The sequence below is a fragment of the Paramisgurnus dabryanus genome, chromosome 12 (genome assembly GCF_030506205.2).
Source record: "Paramisgurnus dabryanus chromosome 12, PD_genome_1.1, whole genome shotgun sequence".
Classification (NCBI taxonomy): domain Eukaryota; kingdom Metazoa; phylum Chordata; class Actinopteri; order Cypriniformes; family Cobitidae; genus Paramisgurnus; species Paramisgurnus dabryanus.
In genome coordinates this window covers 24,323,617-24,347,677 of record NC_133348.1, presented here as the reverse complement: position 1 = coordinate 24,347,677, position 24,061 = coordinate 24,323,617, and the positions used below count along the sequence as shown (strand labels likewise).

General features: G+C 37.3%; 1 protein-coding gene across 1 annotated transcript; it reads right to left on the bottom strand.

Moving 5' to 3' along the window:
• On the bottom strand, positions 1-23,228 carry LOC135739028 (desmoglein-2.1). Its single transcript, XM_065257282.2, has 14 exons — positions 22,862-23,228; positions 19,920-20,021; positions 19,314-19,472; positions 15,230-15,368; positions 12,551-12,720; positions 12,331-12,465; positions 11,916-12,101; positions 11,135-11,784; positions 10,865-11,007; positions 9,546-9,767; positions 7,990-8,229; positions 5,414-5,532; positions 4,047-4,352; positions 1-3,915 (listed from the first exon to the last, which is right to left on the bottom strand). Exons 1-14 carry the CDS (start codon positions 22,916-22,918, stop codon positions 3,031-3,033), a joined length of 3,513 nt encoding a protein of 1,170 aa, XP_065113354.1. The 5' UTR covers positions 22,919-23,228; the 3' UTR covers positions 1-3,030.
• Between the last annotated feature and the right edge of the window lie 833 nt (positions 23,229-24,061).

Genomic DNA, 24,061 nt, shown 5'->3' with positions numbered 1-24,061 from the left:
TGGAGCTTTAATTTCCTTTATTTAAAGTATTTCCCACATTAGATTTTTGTGCAGTTCATTAATACACATTCATATACAAAAATCATTGGCAGGATGAAAATAGACAAGTCAGTGATTAAAGATTATATACATTTTGGTGAAAAGTATAAAGAAATTTGAATTTTGAAGTTAAAAGCAACTGAGAATTTTTTTTATCTTTATAGATAATTTTTTTTAAAGAAAGTTTTTATACACTAGAACATAACATAAATTGTATTCAAGCCTACCAATAGGCCACAGCTCTACAATGATCTTCCAAGCAGGTTGCATGTTCTGTAGAGCTTTTAGGCTGAAATATTATTTTCTTAGATAAGTTGAAACTTAAGCATTCATTTTAATGTCTTAATGGCCATAAAATGCAAAGCAACATGAGTCTCAAAAGAACATAATTCGCCCTCAAATTTCTCAGCCTCGCCCATTTTAAATCACTGTTGTAAAAATACTGCAGAAGGGATGATTTGTATATATCTGCATTTGAATATCTATGTTTGAATATCAAAAAATCTGTCTTCTCTTCTTATCAACAAGCTGTAGTTGCTGAGACAAACAAAGCCACTATAATGTTTGATGAGAACTCATCTGCTGAGAACTGAACTGTTTGCTGTATGTACTTTGCTTCAGGCTCAGCTGTCATTGATCAAACCATCATCATGTCGGTTAAGACATTAAAAAAATTCCAGCACTTTTAAGGGACTCCCTCGTGAAACATTGACTTATCTTGATTGACAGACATCGGCTGTTTTAAAGCTGGTTTACTTTAACTGGTTGGCTGTCCAGTCTCTGCATGTCTGCATTTGCCTCCCCAAACATCAATAGCCTATTTTTCGTGAAGTTTATGACTCTTGTGTTGAAAGCGAATTGTGCTCATCGTGTAAACTGTTTTAGAGATTTAGCAAACGTTTTTTTGATGTCTGCATAACTAATATAAATATGTGACACAAACTATTTCCTATAAATACTTTGCTGTATATTTGTTTCTAAATGTATTGCATTTAAGTTATGAGGTATTTTATGGTAATTGTACTTGCTGAAATAGCCTACATGTCTGGACAACCCCTCTGATACCCAAAAAAATGCAGTTTATGTAGGCACCTTATTGATTTTTGGGAAAATGGTTAAGAGATATAATTAATTTCAAGGTCAAATTATTACACACTGTGAAAAATAGGATACAACACAGTACCTTTTATTTCGCTGGGGTTCTACTCTCAAATGTTCATTTTTGTACCTTATGGGAATACAACGCATATACAACGCAATACCTTTAGGGGTACAATATTATACCCTTAGGGCCTATTGTGTACCTTAAGGAACAATTTTGTACCAGTTAAATTTAAGTGGTACAAAGCAATTGGCATGGGCCGGTTACCGGTTTCAAGGTATTCCGAGGTTTTAAAGAGTCATGGTTTCAAAACCACAAAAATTTTCTGTGAAACCATTTTCAAGGTATGAACTGTGTTTACACAAAATGAATTAAAACATATAATTGAATTCATGTTAACATTTTAATTACATATTTTTGAAAGAATATGATCATTTAAAGGCTTTATTTTTACCTGGCATAAACGTTGTAGGTTGCTTAAAAATAAAATGTATTGTGACCAGTTGAAAAGATGATGTTTTTATACGCAGACATTTTAGTGTTATAATGGCAATACCGCAAAATTCTGTTATTTTTGCGCATGGGTATCATACCGCCAGAATCTCATACTGGCCCATGCCTACAAAGCAGTTAACTGTGCATTTTAAGGTACACAATAGGTCCTTAAGGTACAGTAATGTCCCATAAAGGAACAACATTGTATTATGGTTAGTATATATAAGGGACAAAACGCAACCTTAGGAACAAATATTTACTGTTTGTACTTTTTTCTGACAGTGAATTTACATTTACTATATGCATTTGACAAACACTTTTATCCAAAGCGACTAACAATGCATTTAAGGTATACATGTTTTGTCAATATGTGCCTTTTTTGGATCGAACCTGTGACCTTTTGTGTTGTTAACACAATGCTATATATACAGAATTATTTAACACTATCTTCTCATGATAATTCGTATTAATTTGTACAATCGCATTTGTACATTTTTGTATGATTTGCCTTTGCCCGTGAAGTTGACTTTTTTTTTTTAGAATAATCGTACATTTTTGCAAGATTAACTTCGTATGAATTCATACGAATTAGCCAACTTATTAAATATGAGATCAGGCTGGAATATCCATGGAACAAGAGGCATAATACGAAATTTTTTGTTTTCTACATAAAATCATCCTGCATAACATAAAGAACATTCTGTGAAAATATAACCTTGATATGTTTAATATTATTAACTAAGTTCATGTCAAAGATAGAAAATCAAACTCTTAATGATCCAAATCTTAAAGGTCACGTTCTTTCTGATCCATTTTTTAAACCCTAGTTAGTGTGTAATGTTGCTATAATAGCATAAATAATATCTGCAAAATAATAAAGCTCAAAGTTCAATGGCAGGTGATTTATTTTCTTTAACAGAATTCGCCTTTCAAAGCATATAGTGAACGGCTCGTTTGAACTACAGCCCTCTACTTCCTGCTTTAATGACGTCAGTAAAACAGTTTTTGACTAAACTCCGCCCACAGGAATACGTCAGTCACCAGCTAAGCTAACGGCAAGCTAAGCTGCTATCGAATCCTAACACACTAAACAATCTACACAATCAGAACTCATTACGTATTTCTGAAGGAGGGACTTCATACAAGGAAGACATCAGCCCGTTTTGAGGAGAGTAAACCAGCGGTATACAGATAAGTAAATTGTGTGGAAAATACCGAGTTTTTTTACACGTGAAACATGAACACATGTTATATTGCGCACTGTGAACACAATCAAAGCTTCAAAAACACGGAAAGAACGGGACCTTAAAAAAAATAAGATTATGACTTTAGCCTGCTTTTCACAGAAGGGTCACATAGGGTAATAGAATTATAGCATGTAGTGACCCAAAAGTTTAGTTTTGTACCCTGTTTTTACCCTGTCTACCTGGATTCTTTAATACAGTTTCTTGTACTTTTGGTTCAGCTTGCTCTACATTAACCAACGGTTCAGATAGCATCTGCTGCTTTTTGAGAGTTCCCGTTAGATCAGAAAACAACCCTGGGGTCCCTCCAACCTGTCCTTGCATTGGTGTCTCTGTGCTGATCTGGGTCTGCATTAGCATTATACCTTCAGCTGCACCTCCGGGAGGAAAGACAGGGCTAAATCCTAACACTGTTTCCTGTCCCTGCAAATCTGTTTGCATCTGACCATTAGCTCCATCTATCAAATACATTGCCTGCTGTCCTCTACTCAGAGTTGACTGTGAAATGTTTGGTCCTTGAAGTATCAAACCTTCTGCCCCAGCATTCCCATTTATTACATACATGCCCTGCGTGGGATTCTCGGCAATGAGGAAGGTGTTTGGTATTTGCTGCTCCACTATGTAGTATAGAGGCTGTTGTTGCACAAAAACTGTCTGACTTGTTTCGACCATTGGAAGGGTGGCTGATTTGTTGACCGTCTCCTCAACCTTCGAAATAGAGGTTTGTTGTACCTGTTCTGAAGATTTGGTTACCTGGAGAGCCCTACTCGAAACAGAGCTCTCGCTTCTGAGGTTGCTTTGTACAGATTTGACCACTTGTTCAGTTTTAGGAGGAGGTACAGATGGCTTTGGAGGAATGCATATCTCTGCTAGTGTTAGGAACTTTGAATTCAGGTTGTTGAGGAAATCCAGGTCATCATCAGAATCAGAGAGGCTTAAACGACCAATAGAGCCGGCAGGTGAGCCTTTGCCCTCGTACTCATACATCTGAGGATCGTCCTTCAGGTTAAGGTTCTCTGCAACACAACTAGCTTTCTGTGATGAGGAATAAAAAATATATTAGTTGCCTAATATCATAACAGTGTCCTGTTACCTGTTTATAAATGCATCTGGGGACACAATGCAGTTTATGAATAAAATGCTAAGAAAAATGTTTATTAGCATACCTGAGAGAAGTATTCACAAAGGAATTCATCTCCCAGTGCCATATCCTCATAAATGTCATGTTGTTCATGTCTGATTAATGTTGAGTAGATACCACTGTTGCGTTGGCTGGCCAGGGTGTTTTGGCGGTACAGAAATCTGCTATCAGTTTCTGTAAACCCTCCGTTGATTTCCTGGTGGAATGTTTGACTGTCATTAGCGACACTTGCATAAACGGGCATTGAGCATACTAGGGGTGATGTCTTCATATCTTGAAACAGTTGGTTTTGATCTGCTGTAACTACAGGACTGCTGAGAAGTGGAACCTCCTGTGGTGAGATTACAAAGAAAATCCACATTAGAACCGCATGCTGTATAGAAAGTGTTTTGTTGATGCTTGATTTTCAGATTCAAATTAAATTGAACTGTGTTTCTTTTAAAGGATGAGTTTTTTACCTAAACTTAGAAATTTTTTTTCAGTGCGTGCACTTCATCTTTGCACAGCGCGTTGTGAATGTGTTAGCATTTAGCCTAGCCCCATTAATTTCTTACACAATACACACCGAAAAAATTAAGTCAGGCAATGCTCAAAACCTACCTGACTGCTGACCATCGGGCGTCGGTTTGGTGTGTACATAGCTTAGAAGTGACAATGTTTCAAACAGTTCATTTTGTCAATTTTTTAAGAGGTCAAATAAATCTTTGATGTCCCCAGAGCACATATGTGTTTTAGCTCAAAATACCATATAGATAATTTATTATAGCATGTTAAAATTGCCACTTTGTAGGTAATGTCCATTAAAATGCAAATGAGCGGATGAAGTGCAAACACTGATCACATGATGGTGGTTTGTTGCAATTCAAACTCAATTGTGCTGTGAATTATTTTCTCTCTGCACTAAATGGCAGTGCTGTGTTTGGATAGTGAAGATTAAAGGGTGGTATTATTATAATAAGAGCTCCTTATGACATCATAAGGAGAGACAAATGTCAATGACCTATTTTTTTACGTGCTTGTACAGAATGGTTTACCAAAACTAAGTTACTGGGTTGATCTTTTTCACATTTTCAAGGTTGATAGAAGCACTGGGAACCCAATTATAGCACTAAAACATGGAAAAAGTCAGATTTTCATGCCATGGCCCCTTTAACAATAAGCAGATTAGTGTTTGAGATGCAATGCCATAATGTTTCAGGGTCACCTGACTTTGTTGATGCAGTCACATGACTTTTTGGATGCGCATTTAGAAATGTATTCAGTATTCTGTTCGTCATAGTATTTCACTTTTTCTAAGCATATCCACGTTTCCATCCAGCATTTTCATACAATATTTTTTTTTTTACATATAATTATGTGGATCGAAAGCCAGTTTTTGTAACACTTGTTTACCTTGTCTTCTCCATTTCCTTCAGTGTGATATGCGATGAGATATTCTTTAGCTTCATAGGGCAATTCTGTGAATTCACTCAGTGCCCCACACTGGCAGAAGATCAGGAGCAAAGGAACCACTGAAATAACAGGAGACATTTGTGTAAGGCTTGTGGTATCAGAATAACTGAGACCCAGTAAAATCATTTTATAAGCTAGGTTTTCTGTCCTGTGTGTTGTGTATAATTAAAGCAATGGGACATGGTGGTTTTCAAACTGACAGTTTAGCTCAAAACATGGAAGAATTGGTAATTCCTGCAACACGGTACTAGCCTGGTATAACCAGACTCTCGTACATTCATTTCATTTGTACAGAGAGTCTGGCCAGGCTCCATTGGAAAGCGTTACTTCCGTTAAGGAGGGTCCATTGTTGAAGTTTAAAACTATTGGATCTGCCCAGAATCACTCAGGATCTGCCAAAGCCAATCGCTAACATGTGGTCGTGACGTATATCATGCACCGAAACCGGACGGAAACAACAAGTCAGAATAATCAGACAAACAAAACTTAGCAAACCTGGTTCTTGCTCCGGCTTTAACTTCTGTATATTCGGCAGTTTTTCAACAACGGACCGAATAGCTTTTCTCACGTCTTTCTCCGCTGCCATTACTGAACTACAACTCAAACTGACGCACGACCTCAACGTCATCGTCCTTAGCCACCCCCATCTGTTCACTGATTGGTCCTGCAGATTTTTGCAGGAGAAAACGAAACTCTATAGAGCCATCCCAGACGTACTGCTGAAGCGAAATGAAAAATAAGCGGAAGCACGTAGGAGGGCGGAGCCAGGCTAACACGGTACAGCTTCCGAGACTAACTCCACAAGGTGGTCTTAGTGTGGTTTCACACCAGACGCAAGTTCAACAATTTGCACGAGTAGATTACGTACAAAATCAATGCAGAGACTCGATCAGATGCGTCCTCGCGTGGGGCGATGCGAATGACGCGATATGGGTGGCGCGTTTGCCACGAAAACACGCTCTATTCACCTCAAATGCGTCTTCGCCCAAGTTGTAAATATTCAAATCAAACAAAAAATCCTGCGAGTAATCTAGAGCAAGTAACGCAATGCCTCGCGTTTGCTGTGTACATGGCATTATTGTGGGTTCACCCCGGACGCGAGTTCAACCATTTGCGTGAGTAGATTACATACAAAGTCAATTCAAAGACGCGATCAGACGCGTCCTCCCATGGGGCGATGCAAATGTTGCGATATGGGCGGCACGTTTGCCGCGAAAAAACATGTGCTATTTGCCTCAAACGTATCTTCGCCCAAATTGAAAATATTCAACTCGAGCGAAAAATCCCGCAAGTAATCTAGAGCGAGTAACGCAATGCCCCGCGTTTGCTGTGTACGTGGCATTACTGTGGGTTCACACCAGACGCTAGTGAGCGAGTGAGTAACGCAATGCCCCGCGTTTGGTGTTTACACAGCATAAGTTTGTTTTCCCTGAGACTGTGTCGTGATTCCTGTGAATGTAAAAGCAGCTAACACTCGGGTACACACTCATCCAGGAAGTAAAGTAACCTGCGTATGTATTTTGACCAATGATGACGATCATTAGTTTTCACAACGCACGATTATTACAATGAAAACCGATGAATTCCGCATTCCAATGCACAGCTGTTGCTCTCTGCTGTGGATGATAACATTAAACAACAAATAATATGCTCAGTCAGGTTGTGCTTTACATCCTCTTGTACGTTGCACGCTGGTGATGACGTGAGATTGACGCAAGTGTACCAGGGTGATGACATGAGATTGACGCAAGTGTACCAGGGTTGATGGAATTGAGTAACTTTTACAGCCTGGTTGTTATTGCAGAATCCTGACAGGGTGACCAGCATAAAGGTATTTATTTGCAATAACAGCCAACATTATCCAGCTTATTATATGGCTACTTGCCACATGAGTCAATATATGGACATGAAATATTGACCTTAGAAATGATTGTAACAAACCTTCCGTTAGGAAAACACATTTCCTAGTGGCTTTAAGCCAAGATTCATTCAAATTAGTTAAAGTTTAGACAAGAAGAACATGTATTTGGTCTACAAGGCGGCCTTCAGGCAGTTATTTCAGTCATGCCAAACTATAGTCCTATCTGGATGGTAAGACACATATCTCTAAAATAATTAAACAACATAATTGATCAATAATTAAACCTAACATCAAGTGTACCATAACTTTTGTTTCCTTAGCTTAAGACATTTCTTTGAGGTTGTTTCAGCTTTTGCACATATGTACAGGTTGGGACACGACTATATAAAGACGATATAAAGCTCCTCCCCCAAAGAACTGTCAGTCTTTATCTATTGATGATTGATTCTTTTAACCGCCAGAGCGGCCATATTGAGCATTGCATTGTCTCCTATTCATAGTAATTGCTTAATCTTGTTATATATATAATATCTAGCCAGTCAGAATCAAGCATACCAGAGCGCCATATAATATATATATATATATATATATATATATATATATATATAAAACAGGCCAAATGAATGTGTGTGTGTGTGTATGTGTGTTAACTCACGTAGGAGTAAACATGCACCAATAAGGAACAATCCAATTGCTGGTGCTCCTATTCTAACTGAAGATCCATGCTGTGAAGCTGATCTTGGTGCACAGGAGCCTGTTTTCTCACAGCTGCACACTTCTACCTCAAACTTTTGGTTGTCTTCACAGGCAAGACCCTTAGCATCAGAGATCTTAACTGTCACTTTATAGATGCCTGGCCACAAAGACTCACTCGTGTGAAATCTCACTGATGTCTCTGTAGAGAAAAACTTGGGTTAGTCGTCTTGATCAACACTTTTTTGTGTAGTGTATATTCTTTGCTGCCACATAACATTATAACATAAAAGCTATAATGACACCAAACGTAATAAAGGTGTCCTGAACATTTTCCCTGTCTACTACTGGTTAGAAAACAGATACCAGTCCCACCACTGTTTAAAGCAATGTTGCTGTGTTGGGCTGGTCAGGATGCTTAAGCGGGTATTTTAATAACATCACAGATTTTGGAAAATCAACCTTTGAACTTATACATTGTCTGCATTTAATGCTGGAATTGGAAAAGTAGTTTAAAGGCACAATATGTAATTTTTGTCTCTAGTGGTCACTAAACAACAACAATAACAGAGTAGCTTGATGAAAGAGCGTGGAACAATGGGAATACTAGTCTTTACTTTCACTGATGTATCTTAAGAGTAAAGAGTTTTGATAGTTTAATGTCACATGCGGATCGATCTGTGCAGCGCCATATAAAGTCAAACACATCTATGGTTTCTATGGCAGAAAATGCAGAAAATTAGGATTATCAGACATGAGACCATTGAACAACTAAAGCAAACTAATAAACTGGGGTGGAACGCTGGTGAAAACTGCAAATTCTTTGCATTCAAACATTGTTGAAAACGTTTGGGTACTGGTATTTTAAGGTCATGTTCTTCCTGATCCCATTTTTCAAACTTTAGTTAGTGTGTAATGTTGCTGCAATAGCAATAATTAATACCTGGAAAATCATAAAGCTCAAAGTTCCCTGTCAGGCGATATATTTTCTTTAACAGAATTCCCCTTTTAAAAGCCAACATCGCGCGGCCGGTTTGGACTACTGCCCTCTACTTCCTGCTTTAATGACGTCACTAGAACAGTTTTTTGAATAAACTACGTCCACACGAATATGTAAGTCAGTTTAAACGGCACTGCTAAGCTAAGCTGCTGTCACAGAACAACACACTAAACAAACTACACAATCAGAACTCCTTAAGTATTTCTGAAGGAGGGACTTCATAGAACAAGGAAGACATCAGCCATTTTGAGGACAGTGAAAACAGCGCTATAGATATAATTAAGTTTTGTGAAAAATAATGCGTTTTTTTACACATGAAACATGTTATATTGCACACTGTAAACACAATCAAAGCTTCAAAACACAGAAAGAGCTGGACCTTAAAAAATAAAGTTTTGAGTCTGTGATTTTTTTTTATATTAATGCAAAAATCTTACAAATTGTGCCTTTAACATATAAAATGTATACACATTAAAGATTTCACTTTTAAGATAGAAATGTTGGTAATGAGTTTTTACCATTTATAGGCACCATCTCCCACTTCCCCACAGTCTCTTCTTCTATTAGAACAAACTCGTAAGGTGCAGCATTGGGATTAACATCCTCATCGAAAGCAGTCACATTCACCACTTTATTATCATCACAAACTTGCTCATAGGTGCTGGTCAATGTAGGACAGTGATCATTTGTGTCCTCCACCTTTAAAGCTATTGTCCCAGTAGCGGTTTTAGGTGGCACATCTACAAATACAAAAGGGATAGATATTAGTTGTAGATTTAAAACTAAGATTCTCAACCTTTAATAAAAAGTGTCCACGGAATTAGACAAAAACTAAAACTTCTCAACCTTCCGGCCGCTACCGGAAGCTAGTTATAATAGTTTAGAAAGTTTTAAATATGGATATTTTTCTTACAAAGTCGCATTGATTAACCTCAGAAGGCCTTTAGTAACCCACTGGAGCCGTGTGGATTATGTCTATGAAGGATGGATACATTTTTTGGGCTTGAAAGTCATGGACCCTGTTTAAACCGTTATAAAGCTTGGAAATGCCAGGACTTCTTTTTAAATCACTCAAATTGTGTTCATTTGAAAAATGATGGACATGTGCGAAAAATTTAAGCCATCCGAAACTGATGGCTTGAGGGTAAATGAACAGGGGTTAATTCCAGGGTAATCATAGGGTAATTTATAGCCTGGGTGTCAGCCGATCTTAGCCCCGCCCACAACATTTTGAGGACAGGAAGATCGGTCTGTATCGTAATGGTTGTCATTGTGGATGAAGTTCACCTAATGAACAAATGGTAAGAGATAGTCTTACTGTATGACTTAATAAATACTTAATGTTGTGATATAAATGAAATGTTGTAAACATAGTAGGTGTTGATGTACGTTCGCTAACTCAGACTTTTTAGGAAAATTATCTCAGTTGATGCTTAAATGAAACACAACTGAGAACTCCATCAGAGTTATGGAAGCAACATCTGAGCAAATTTCTTCTGGGACAGGGAACAATTATTTCACCACATTTACAATTACACATTGCACAATTATCTAAAGTAAGAGTCTCCAACGCATATTTTAGTTCTGATCCTACTCAACACCTGTTTCTAAATGTTAGGTAGCCCTGAACAACTTGATTAGCAGGTTTAGGTGTGTTTGATTGGAGTTGGAATTGAAATCTGCAGGACAGGTTCCCCCCATTCCAGCCCTTTAAGAGGGTTGGTAACCCATGATCTAAAGACTACTGTCACTTTCAACTCCAACAATTTATGTATCTTAATTAGCAATGGATCTAGAAACGTGGGGAAAGTCTTATTAGTTACTGTGATGTTCTTGCCTTGAGTCATGCAGAGAATCTTTGCAAGATAGGTTCCATTGACCAATAACTTGGACTCTCGATCTGGAACTTTTGTTAGTTTAATCTCAGCTGTTGCCTCATCGACAGTTATCCAGTTATCCGGATCATGACCTTTAGCATACCTGTTCCATTTATGATAAAAACAATGAAATTAAATGTTTTTACTAAATACTAAGATTTCTATAGATAATAAAATAACTGAACGAAAATACCCTTCATTACCTTGTAAAACTGCGTGTCAACACTCACCTTACATTTTCAGCTGGCTCTCCTGTGTCACCATCCAAAGCAGCATATGTTCCCAGCACTTTTGGAATATCATTATTTTCTGGATCCTCTGACACAGGGAAGTCTTTCACGGAAGGTTTGAAGACAGGGCCATCTGGTATGTTGTTGACTGCAATCTTAACTGGATAACCTTTTCCACCCGACTCAGGTTTGGTGGCAGGTTTTGACCCAGGTTTAACGCCTGGCTGGACACCAGGTGAGGAGCCAGGCTTGGTTCCAGGCTTAACTCCAGGTTTGAGCCCAGCATCAGGTTTAATCCCAATACCACCACCTGCATCTACTCCGGCACCCAGATCCACTCCAGCACCCAGATCCAGTCCAGCATCCAGTCCAGCACCCAGTCCAGCACCCAGATCCAGTCCAGCACCCAGATCCAGTCCAGCACCCAGATCCAGTCCAGCACCCAGATCCAGTCCAGCCCCCACACCTAACCCTACCCCTGCTCCTACTCCCAAACCCAACCCAGCTCCAATCCCTGCACCTGCTCCAGCACCCACTCCATCTCTGTCCAGATTAACATCGAGCTCCAAAGCACTTCCGTTTATAAAAGGAGCTACATTAGATATAACTAAATTAAGGTCCAATTCTTTCATCTTTTCAAAATCAACAGGCTGCAGACAGTTTGTGGGTTGTCATGGTCAAGAAAAAGAAGTCAAAGGACACACAAACATTTGTTTTATTAAATAAGATCCATAAAAATTCAATATTGGGATCATAACATAAAAGGGCTAAAGTAATTTACCTTGACAAGTTTGAGAATCCCCTCATTAGTTTTAGGGTCTGTTTCAATAGTGAAAAGATTGTCTTCATTTCCTTTTTGAATATCAAAAACCGCCAGCCAGTTATCAGTGAATTCCAGATCTTTATCGAGGGCTTTTATTCTCATGACGATCACATCAACCACACCCTCATCCACCCTGCCTGAATACTGTTATGAAAAATATAACAATTACATTCATTCATTGACTGATGCTTAGACCAAAGCATCTTGCAGTCTAAATGTGTGCTTCTTGGGAATCAAACACTGGTGGTGTTGCAAGTGCATGCTTTACTAGTTCGGCTACAGGAAACGATATATACACAGACCTACTTCAGATTATTTTTAAAGCTTGCATTCTAATTTACTTGCGGATTTGATAATTAATATTTAACCTCACCGCATCTTTCTCAAGAGTGGGAACGTTGTCATTTATGTCCAAAACCTGAATTTGAACTGTGCCGGTTCCTGTGTTGCCAGATGGTAGGCCATTCATATCAACTCCTTGGACTTCTAACGTATAGCTGTCATGTCTCTGCGAGAGAAAATTTAAATAGTTAATATTATATTTTACATCAAATGATTTCTGGTAATCATTAATGGTGAACATTTTCCATTACCTCTCGATCCAGGGTTCTTTCCTTAACATAGACTTTTCCAGTTTCTTTGTCAATGGTGAACAAGAAACCAGATTCGGCAGGTGTTTGTTTTACTATACTGTATGCTATTTTGGAATTGATGGTGCCTGGCTCATCTGCATCAAAAGCTTTTATCTGCATGACAGGCGTTCCTGTTGTTTAATTTGAAACATGTAGTTAAATTTTAACACAAAATGTATTATTTTATGAGGGATGCACAACATTAGTGGTAGTACAACAACATGGTGGTATGGCAGTGGTATGGTGCTATGGCAACATAGGGGAAACCCTTGCACATTGATAATTTTTACATAAAGGTTTAGATATTTTAAGCAGTCATATCTACATGCAGTCCAAACCACAGACTTTCACTTACACACTATTCGCTAAATATTAAAAATATTTAAATATATTGTACATAACCATTCATAGTGTTTTACCACTGCATGGAATGACTAGGCTCGGCATAACGCAACTGGCTTATTTTACTTTGGCTCGGTTTGCTTGCTTTTTTATTGCAGTTTAGAACCACTTCAAAGTGGGTTGTATTATAGACGTACAGAATCATTATAGTTGTGTCATTTCTACTGCCATGACATCATCATAAACGTGACACAAACCCAAAAACACAGGAGCAATATTGATCCACATGGAGCATATCAATGAAATGATGTTGTTGATTTTCAGCTTGAGGATGTTTTTCACCTCTAAAAGGGATTTGGGGAACTTGAGGACGGATGGAGACAAAACTTGGTTTGCTTGATGGAGCACTAGGGTAAGCTTATTTTGCATTTAGCAGTGATGCTGGTAGTGACAATTCTCTCTTACTAATCAGCGATCTGCAATGTTTACACATCATCCTTGAGTTTCGGTATGGCTTGCTTGGAACCTCACTAAAAAGTACCTGGTACTAGGTATTGTACACACTGGAAAACCCCCAAAAAGTTAGCCGTACCAAGTCATGCTATGCAGTGTAAAACGGCATTAGAGACACTGGGTTTACATATTGCTATGTAAATTGTACCTAAAATTATTCTTATTTAAATTGACATGATTAATTAATAAATCTGACATTTAACTTGGACACATTCATTATTTTTATACAACTTTGTTGTGCTTTTGCTTCTGAACACAACACAATGTCTGGAGCATTGAGCCACACCTAATGCACTTCCTTTGTCATTACTGATTTTCAGGTAGGTCACTGGGCAAATGTCACAATAATATTTATGAGTCTTGATTTTCATTCTTGTATGTGTCTACACATGTTGTAGCCTATGACATTTTTCCAGTATTGGAGAACGTTTTAACTGTAAAAAAGTTATGGGGTGGTGAATTCCAAAAAACGACAGTTTGTCATTTACTTACCCTCTTATTGCTCTAAACCTCTCTGTTGAACACAAAAGAAGAAACTTTTTGATAAATGATGGTAAGCAAACAGTTGATGGTACCCATTGGCTTAGTATTTGTTTATCCTACTTTGAAAGTCAATAGGTACCTTCAACTGTGTGTTTTTCATCATTTATCAAAATCTTATCTTTTGTGTTTACAGAATAAAGAAACTTAGAGAGGTTTTGGATTTTTTTTTGGGGGGGGGGACTATCCCTTTAACACATCTGGTTCTATGATAATTTACTGTATATATTACATTATTAAATCTGTTCATTTGATAAGCACAATTCTGTTCTGATATCCTTCTAACTGGGTGAAACATTTTAAAGGCTTTGGATATGTCACAGTCATGAACCATGATTTGCAAGTCTTTGTCAGGTGTTTTTTCGCGGTAACGGGCATTCTTACTTTAGAGACCATCTGAAAAAATGTGTAGTGCAGAATGAGTCCTTAAAGGAATAGTCTACTCATTTTCAATTTTAAAATATGTTATTACCTTAACTAAGAACTGTTGAATCATCCCTCTATCATCTGTGTGTGTGCACGTAAGCGCTGGAGCGCGCTGCGATGCTACGATAGCATTTAGCTTAGCCCCATTCATTCAATGGTATCACTCAGAGATAAAGTTAGAAGTGACCAAACACATCAACGTTTTTCCTATTTAAGACGAGTAGTTATACGAGCAAGTTTGGTGGTACAAAATAAAACATAGCGCTTTTCTAAGCGGATTTAAAAGAGTAACTATATTTTATGGCGTAATAGCACTTTTGGGAGTACTTCGACTTGGCGCAGTAACACCCTCCCTCTCCCATTATGAGAGTGAGAAGGGGAGCGGACTTTTCAGGCGAGTCGAAGTACTCCCAAAAGTGCTATTACGCCATAAAATATAGTTCCTCTTTTAAATCCGCTTAGAAAAGCGCTACGTTTTATTTTGTACCACCAAACTTGCTCGTATAACTACTCGTCTTAAATAGGAAAAACGTTGATGTGTTTGGTCACTTCTAACTTTATCTCTAAATGGTACCATTGAATGAATGGGGCTAAGCTAAATGCTATCGTAGCGTCGCAGCGCGCTCCAGCGCTTACGTGCACACACACAGATGATAGAGGGATGATTCAACAGTTCTTAGTTAAGGTAATAACATATTTTAATATTGAAAATGAGTAGACTATTCCTTTAAGATTTTTGGTTATTTTCCCTAAAGAAAAGAAACATACATGCATCCACATATCAACAGAAATTGTTAGACAGAACTGTTGTGAATTTACCAATCCTGCTGCTTTCCTTTACAGATCCCTTTTGTAATCTGAATATTGGTGGATTATCATTCTGATCCTCAACTTTAATCTTCAGCTCAATTTTGTCCTCTGCTATTGTTCCATTACGAAATGTTGCTGTGCCAGTCAGCTACAAAAGAGATCAGGAAGAAAATGCATTTAGATGAGGTTCTCATTGGCTGTGTCCAAAATAGCCCCCATACTTTTAAAAAGTGCAGTATTTGAGGGAACATTCCATTTTTAGTGGTCCGAAATTGTAATCCGTTTTTCAATCGAGGTTGCATATTTAAAGTCGCCATGAAACGGAAGAATCAATTGCCTAATTTTCCCTGTGGTGACGTGTATCTGAGTAAAACTGGCCTCTGAAATGAAATAAGGCAGGACTGGATTTGAATTTGTCCATCGAAATCTGATTGGATCGTTTGAAGTTGTGTCGTGTTGTTAATTGCTAATCGCAGCGATATTCTCCCGGACCCCGCCCACCTGCCATACATTATGACCGGAAGTAAAGAGAGATCGTTTTTAGGAGGGGAGGAGATTTGCATTTTTGATTAAAGATTATGAGGGCACATTAATTTTAAAAAATTAATGAAGCTCACAGATAAATCATTTGTAAAAAATACCACAATATTACAAAACAAATTACAGTGTTTTATTTTACTTTCATTGCGACTTTAAGTTAACTGAGCATTATATTCGCAAGTCATTAGCATATTACAACAATTTACGATTAACTAAGAATAATAGTCAACTTAATAATTGGTAATATTCTGAAATAAGACTTGATGACGTATGCAGCCTACAAACGCAACCTCCGGAAGCTACAGCTGTCTGATGGAGAAACAGCCATAGTGGAGATTAATTGGTTGCACTTGAGTGTGCTCATTCAACCCCACAATGCAACGCAATAATGAGTGATAAACCGATGTCCAGCTAGCCGCTACTCAGTTCTGGCTAGAGAGGATACAGCTACGGCCAAACCTCGCGATATGTTGGGTTTAGTGTTAGGTTTGAGGGTAGGATTATGATGAAAACAGCGCTCATCCGATGAGATTTCATGAGATCTTGGCCATAACTGTATCCCTTGTAACCACAACCCCGCTACTTGTTCACTGTGCCTCGCACCGCATAAGGGCTGCGACCGAAAGCTTGCACCCCATCCAGACAGCCAGCGTCAAGCAGTTGCAGAGCCACATGATCCAATTCATTTCAATGGAAGCTTGGCAACTTTCAAAGTGACCGTTGGCGACCATATGGGTTTGTCTAGCGACATGAGAAACTTAAGAAAAGTTTAAGTTTATGCAAATGATGAGCGATTTTTTGGAGCGACTACCAATGTAAGCGTACAGTGACTGTAGTTGACGGTACTCATTTGTCAATGTCTTATTAAAAGAGAAGGCCGACACACAGCGAGAAAGTCGCTGGTGGTCTGAACTAAGCTTTAGGCAACGTAACGGAATTCTGCATTAAATACACACAGACTGATATATTTCACATTTTTATTTCTTTTAATTTTGATGAATATAACTGACAACTAAGAAAAATCCCAAATTCAGTATCTCAGAAAATTTGAATATTGTGAAAAGTTTCAATATTGAAGACACCTGGTGCTCTAATCAGCTAATTAACTCAAAGCACCAGGCAAAGGCCTTTAAATGGTTTCTCAGTCTAGTTCTGTAGGCTACACAATCACAGGGAAGGCTGCTGACTTGACAGTTGTCCAAAAGACGACCATTAACACCTTGCACAAGGATGGCAAGACCCAAAAGGTCTGGCTGTTCACAGAACTCTGTGTCCAAGCACATTAATAGAGAGGCGAAAGGAAGGAAAAGATGTGGTAGAAAAAAGTGTACAAGCAATAGGGATAACCGCATTGTGGAGAGGACTGTGAAACAAAAACTATTCGAAAATGTGAGAGATTCAAAAAGAGTGGACTGCAGCTGGAGTCAGTGCTTCAAGAACCACTACGCATATGCAAGACATAGGCTTCAGCTGTCGCATTCCTTGTGTCAAGGCACTCTTGAACAACAGACAGCGTCAGTAGCGTCTCGCTTCTGGACTGGTGCTGAGTGGTCCAAATTTATGTTCTCTGATGAAAGTAAATTTTGCATTTCCTTTGGAAATCAGGGTGCCAGAGTCTAGATGAAGAGAGGAGAGGGACACAATCCACGTTGCTTGAGGTCCAGTGTAAGGTTTCCACAGTCAGTGATGGTTTGGGGTGCCATTTCATCTGCTGGTGTTGGTCCACTGTGTTTTCTGAGGTCCAAGGTCAATGCAGCCATATACCAGGAAGTTTTAGAGCACTTCATGCTTCCTGCTGCTGACCAACTTTATGGAGATGCAGATTTCATTTTCCAACAGGACTTGGCACCTACACACAATGCCAAAGCTACCAGTTCCTGGTTTAACTCTTTCCCCGCCATTGACGAGATATCTCGTCAATTAAGAGAAAACGCTTCCCCGCCAATGACGAGATTTTCTGTCTTTCCGCAATACCGCTATATTCCACCAGGTGGCGGAACTTTTTAAAACCGGAAGTATTGCCCTATGGCAAGCTGCTGCATGTCCGTGTCTGTTTTAAAGATCGCTCTGAATGGGATCTCTATGAAAAGTCCGTCACAAAAATGGAATTATCTCTGCTTTTTGCTCAAAATATGGTGTTTTTGCAAAAACCTACCCATATTCAAAAGCTGATTGCAAAAGAACCACTAAAGGTAGGATGAAACGTTTTTTTTTTGTTTGAATGCAGAGGGTCTGTTCTTTCATTTGGTATATTGTATGTTTATATATTTAAAGAAGAACATTTTCTGGAAGGCATTAAACATTGGTGAAAATCATGAAAAACGCTGGCACTGGCTGGCAACTTTTTTTTTTAAACGCTGGCGGTGAAAGAGTTAAGGACCATGGTATCCCTGTTTTTAATTGGCAAGCAAACACGCCTGACCTTAACCCAATAGAAAATGTATGGGGTATTGTGAAGAGAAAGATGCGATATGCCAGACCCAACAGAAAAGCAGAAGAGCTGAAGGCCACTATCACAGCAACCTGGGCTCTCATAACACCTGAGCAGTTCCACAGACTGATTGACTCCATGCTACGCCGCATTGCTGCAGTAATTCAGACAAAAGGAGCCCCAACTAAGTATTGAGTGCTGTACATGCTAAAACTTTTCAAGTTCATACTTTCAGTTGGCCAAGATTTCTAAAAATCCTTTCTTTGTATTGGTCTTAAGTAATATTCTAATTTTCTGAGATACTGAATTTGGGATTTTCCTTAGTTGTCAGTTATAATCATCAAAAGTAAAAGAAATAAACATTTGAAATATATCAGTCTGTGTGTAATGAATGAATATAATATACTCAATTTTTTTCACTTTTTTTAATGGAATTAGTGAAATAAATCAACTTTTTGATGATATTCTAAGTTTTTGACCAGCACCTGTATATTCTTGTCTAAACAGCTTTTAAAACTACATTTTATGACACACGTACAGAAAGAGTAATATTTCGAATATTGTGAAGGTTTACCATGAATTGATTATTTTTTGACACATGTAAAGATAAGTATGCAAAGTTACTTGCAATGTTATGTTTCAAACAGAGATGGAGATACAGAGGCAAAAGATTTTTGCCTTTCTTTAATAGAGTGATTTAGTCTTACATCATCCTCTGAATAAACTGTTTATTGACATTGGAAGAGCTCAAATGCTAAACTCTGTTTCTGACATGTTTTCATGTAAAATTACTTTATTAGACTCTTAAAAGATTTTGCAAACAAAGCAGTATTTCTGAATGCCCTGAGGCTGGGATTAAGCTGATTTGAAAGTATTCGATAAACTTAAATACGTGCCGAAAGCATCATTATCTCATTGTTGACGGATTTGGGATTTAGCTGCTTTTACATCCAAGCTCCTCATTTATTGTTTTAAAACCACCAGAAGCAATAAATGAAGCAAAAGTACCCTCCACCAAGCCAAATACTTTTCTTAACGGTTACAATGTATTTCCACAAATTAACTAATTGTGCGTGTGGTTCTACCCACATTTGCATGTATTTTGCAGCGCACTAAACTTACATTGTATAAAGGTGTTTTCTCTCTGTCTAGCAAGCCAGTGAGTCGAACAAAGCCAGTCTCAGGATTGATAACAAACAAATTGTAGGGTGGCTTGTCAGCACCATATCCTGTAAGTTTGTACTCCACCTGCTGCCCGTGAAGATCTTTGTCAGAACGGATCTAGAAAAACAGCAAGACAATGTTAACATTTAATACCTTTGGAGATCATACAAGACACATTCTCAGTGGTGGGCCTAGCAAATCTGGGAAACCATTTTGGCTGAATGGTCCCATAAAGAACCTTTCTGTTTTACAACAGCATCTTTGTACTGGATAAAGGTTATACAAATGAAAAAAACGCAAGAAACAGTTCTTTAAAAAACATTTGACTCAGTTTTGTTGAAGAACCAAAGGTTTTCTAGCACCTTCTCTTTTTAAGAATGTATGTAGGTGGAAAAGCGACACTTCTGCAACCAGTAGATCCGGTTGTCGTCAAGTTATTTAAAATGAAAACTCAAACAACAGAAGATTTGCTTTAGGACACCTTTGGGCTATGTACAAGTTTTTATTGCATTTTTTTGCATTTGCGTTTTTTTTTTGTACAAAAGTAAAAAAGCGTTCACTTACTTTTGCCACAAACTCCTCTTTTCTGTAGTCAACATTTTCAAGCAGTTTTGTAGGTGGAAGAATCCACTCGCGCCTCCTTCGCCTAGATCTGGTGCTTGATGCCTAAAGAATTTAAATGCTTTTTTTACACATTACACATTTCTTAATTTGCATTGCGATATGTCTTAAAATGATGTTATTTAGAAGCGATTCAAAATTAAATTAATGACAAAGAAAAATCCACCTTTGAGCTGAAATCATACTGTACGAGTATTACACTTTTGTGGTCATGTCACTGTTATGTCAACAGTTTGTATTTTGGCAACTGTTTGAGGGGCCTTGGGTCTTTTGTAGTGTCCTGACATACGCGTTCTTTACAGAATGTGTGTAAATACTTCTGTGAGCTGTAAGTAATCTTTCTGACAGCACATCAGCTAGTCACGCACAGCATTTGTCCATAAGAATGAACAGCGTTCATTCAAAGTGGGTTAAATGTGCTACAATACTCAAGCACACTGTCAGAATAAAAATGGTCTACTGGCGGTACCCTTTCAAAGATACACATTTGCACGTAAAGGGGCGGTTTCCCGGACAGGGTTTAGATTAATCCAAGGCTTATCCAAGACTAGGCCTTAGTTATATTAGGACATTCAAGTAGTTTTTACAAAAAAACCTTACAAAAATCGATACTGGGGTGCATCTTGAGACAAAACAATGTCACTAATATACGTCAAGATATGTCATTACATGTTTTTAAATTAAGCCAGATCAAATGCATTTCAGTTTGGAACTAGGATAAGCCCTGTCCAGGAAACCGATTACCTCAGAGGTATATACTGGTGCCAAAGAGTGCATATTAGTACCTTAAAGGTATACATTTTAATACCAAATCAACATGATCTCACGGCAAGTCGTGTTATAGTCATGAAAAATTAGATTAATTTATTCGTGTCCATGGCACGAAAATTTTGCTTTTTCGTGCCTTGAGCATGAATGTCTTTTTCGTGTCACTTAGCATGATTTTCTATAAATAGTTTTTCGTTTCCGTGGCACGACTTTCTTTTTTGTGTCATTTTATGTATTTTTTTCCTATTTTTAAATCATTGTCACTTGGGGTTAAGGGGGTTGGATTTGGGGTTTGGATGTACTTTTACGTATTGGTTTCTACATGTTTTTCTTCCGCTTTTAAAACTATTCTCGCCTGGAGTTTGGGTTAGGATGTCTAAAAATGTAATAGAAAGTGATTCTAACCCCAACCCCAAGTGACAATGGTAAGAAAATGAAAAAAAAAAAAACTATGAGAAAACAATACATAAAATGACACAAAAAAGAAAGTCGTGCCACGGATAGAAAAACTATTTATAGAAATTTGTGCGAATGACACGAAAAACATTTGTGCTCAAGGCACGAAAAAAAGCTGAATTTCGTGCCATGGACACAAATAAATTAATACAATTTTTTGTGACTATAACATAACTTAACTTTTATAGTCACAGTCTGTACCAAATATATATCTGTACCTATATGGTACATATTAGAGCCTGTATAAAGGCTACTGTCCCAGTAAAAGCTTGGGACCATTTTTTTTTTTAAATTTTGACAGTGCAGGTAACATACACTCACAGGTAAAAAGGTAAAAAAAAGTCGTTACTTGGATTGTGCCTTTTAAAAAGGTACTTATATGTACTATTACCCTTGAGTAAAAATTTACCTTTTGTAAAAAATCGCTGTAGTTATGCCGGTGTTTGCCATAACTTACTGTAGATTTAAATGTATGTTATTTACTGGCAACAGTTTGTTCAAAGTTAAATAAACATTAAACATGAATAAATCATTGTCTTTACAGAATACGACTATACATTTTTTTTATTCTACAGTAAGTTACTGGTAAGCAGCTGCCAGTAATACTGTAATTTTAACTTTTATACCTTCTTTTACCTTTTTTCTGAAAGTGTACCACGTATATATCTGCAACAAAACAATGACTGTCTGTGAAAATCAGGCTAAAGTCTTGTAATCTAATATATTTTGATATGGCCTATTCAGTCACTATTTGAAATATAATTTATTTTTAATTTTTTTTTTTTTACAGAATCTTCTTTACATCATGTAGGATGATTTTTTGTAAAAAAAACACAAAATAACATAAACATTACTTTAGCTGTATTTTCACAAGCAAGATCACAATTGTTATAATCAGCTACTTAATTCGCCTCATTATTACCTTAATATTTAAAGGCCCAAAAAATGTACCTCTTACATCAACTTTAAAATCAATCTATAACATTTACAATTTAAACATTTTTAATGATGCATTAAATTAAATTTATTTCCCCAACATGCAGCATTCTTTAAAATGTATTACACTTGGCTCCGAAGACCAAATTATAAATCCTCTCTCATTTGGAAATATGAATAAGTATCTGCAAAATTAATATCTATAAATAAATGGAATCCAGTGGCCTGTTTCAAATCATTTATGTAACTATTTTATACTGTAAGTTACTGTAAATTGAATAAGTACACAATGTACAGAGGTAAGAGTACTTCCTCCTATTCGTCTGTCTATCTACCACAAGGATGTCCTGTTACTTTAGCACCAAGCACAGGTTTAAACCTGAGATGATGCTGCCCACAGGCATTTCTCAATATTATAGTAAAAAGTGGTACATACCTCTGCATTCCAATGCTTAAATAGGCCACATCAATTAGATTTTTAGTATCACACTCATCTTACCTCAATCTGGTGCTTGCTTGCTCAAATGAATGTACAGGGATACATACATTTACACGCAATGATACTCAGACAAAATATATAACTCATGTGTATAGAAGCCATATAAAGATCAAAGGGTTTTGATGAAGATGATAAAATATTTTAGCATGAGACATACACAAAACAAGAGCAAGTATTGATCACTTTTTTGCTTTACCTGTAAATATACATTTACGCTGTCACTTACCACAATCCTGCAGACCAGCAGAACCAAGCATATTCTGGCTATCCAAACTGGAGACATAAGAGCTCAATGGTTGAATTAATCATCCAGTTCTCCTGTCTTCTGTCCTTTCTTTCTCACGGCCGTGACCTGTTGAGCAGAGCTGTTTTCGTGTGGAGGGTTAAAAATGGGGGCTAGCTACTGTTTGGGAGGGGCTTGTAAAACAACACTTTCTCTAGTGCACACCCAGAGGAGCCCCCTACCACACCTCTTTTTCTCTCCTTATATGCAAATCCAGTAGATTTGAAACAAAATAACTGAACAAATAGTGAGTGGCTTTAGGGTTTTTGTGTGATTCAGAAGAGTTTGCATGGGCGTGTAAGTATCTCAGAAAACAGAGTTACATGGGACATGAATTCAATGGCGTCCAAATTATTTACGTAAGACTTTTGTCATGCTTAAAATGTTTATATAAAAGTATATAAATAGTAAAAACAAAATTTAAACTTAAGTGTCAATTACTTTGTTTTTGAATGTTATATGTATTGTTTTGTCATTTGAAATCTGTCATTTTGTCATATTTCTGTCGTTTTTGTGAAACGCTTCGTGTGGTTGTATTTATATATTGTCACTGGATTGGATATTTTGTTATAAAATGCAAAGTGATTTTTAACAGCTTGGTAGATATTTAAAGAGCTTTACCTTTGAGAAACCTGTGTTAGGTTTTCCTCACAGTCTTACAAAATGCAGCTTGCGAAATATATGATCAATCCACACCACAAGATGGAGCCAATGATAAAATATCACTCAGGTCAAAAGCTTGTTCTTTATTGCTTTTATGATAGTGAAGTGTGAATACAGTATAAGTTTAAGTTATTTTATGTACATAGCTATGCAATTCTAAACACAAAATAATTGTGCACTAGAATACATCACTATTTAACCTGTTTAGTATGTAATGCTAAGGTACAATTCAAATGTTATACTTTTCTCGTTTAATAATATTCTCTTTTTAAGGCTCATTTCTATTTACCAAATGTCCTATTGTCTCAGTAAAAATTATGTTACGTTTTATTAGATTACAATATATTTATGAGAACAGTTTGCAATAATACTTTATCTTCTATTCTATAATTGACAATGCCTGAAAATAAGGTATGAAAGCTGTCACTGGGGCAGTACCTTAAAAGGTCATAATATGTACCACTTTGGTACAGATATGGA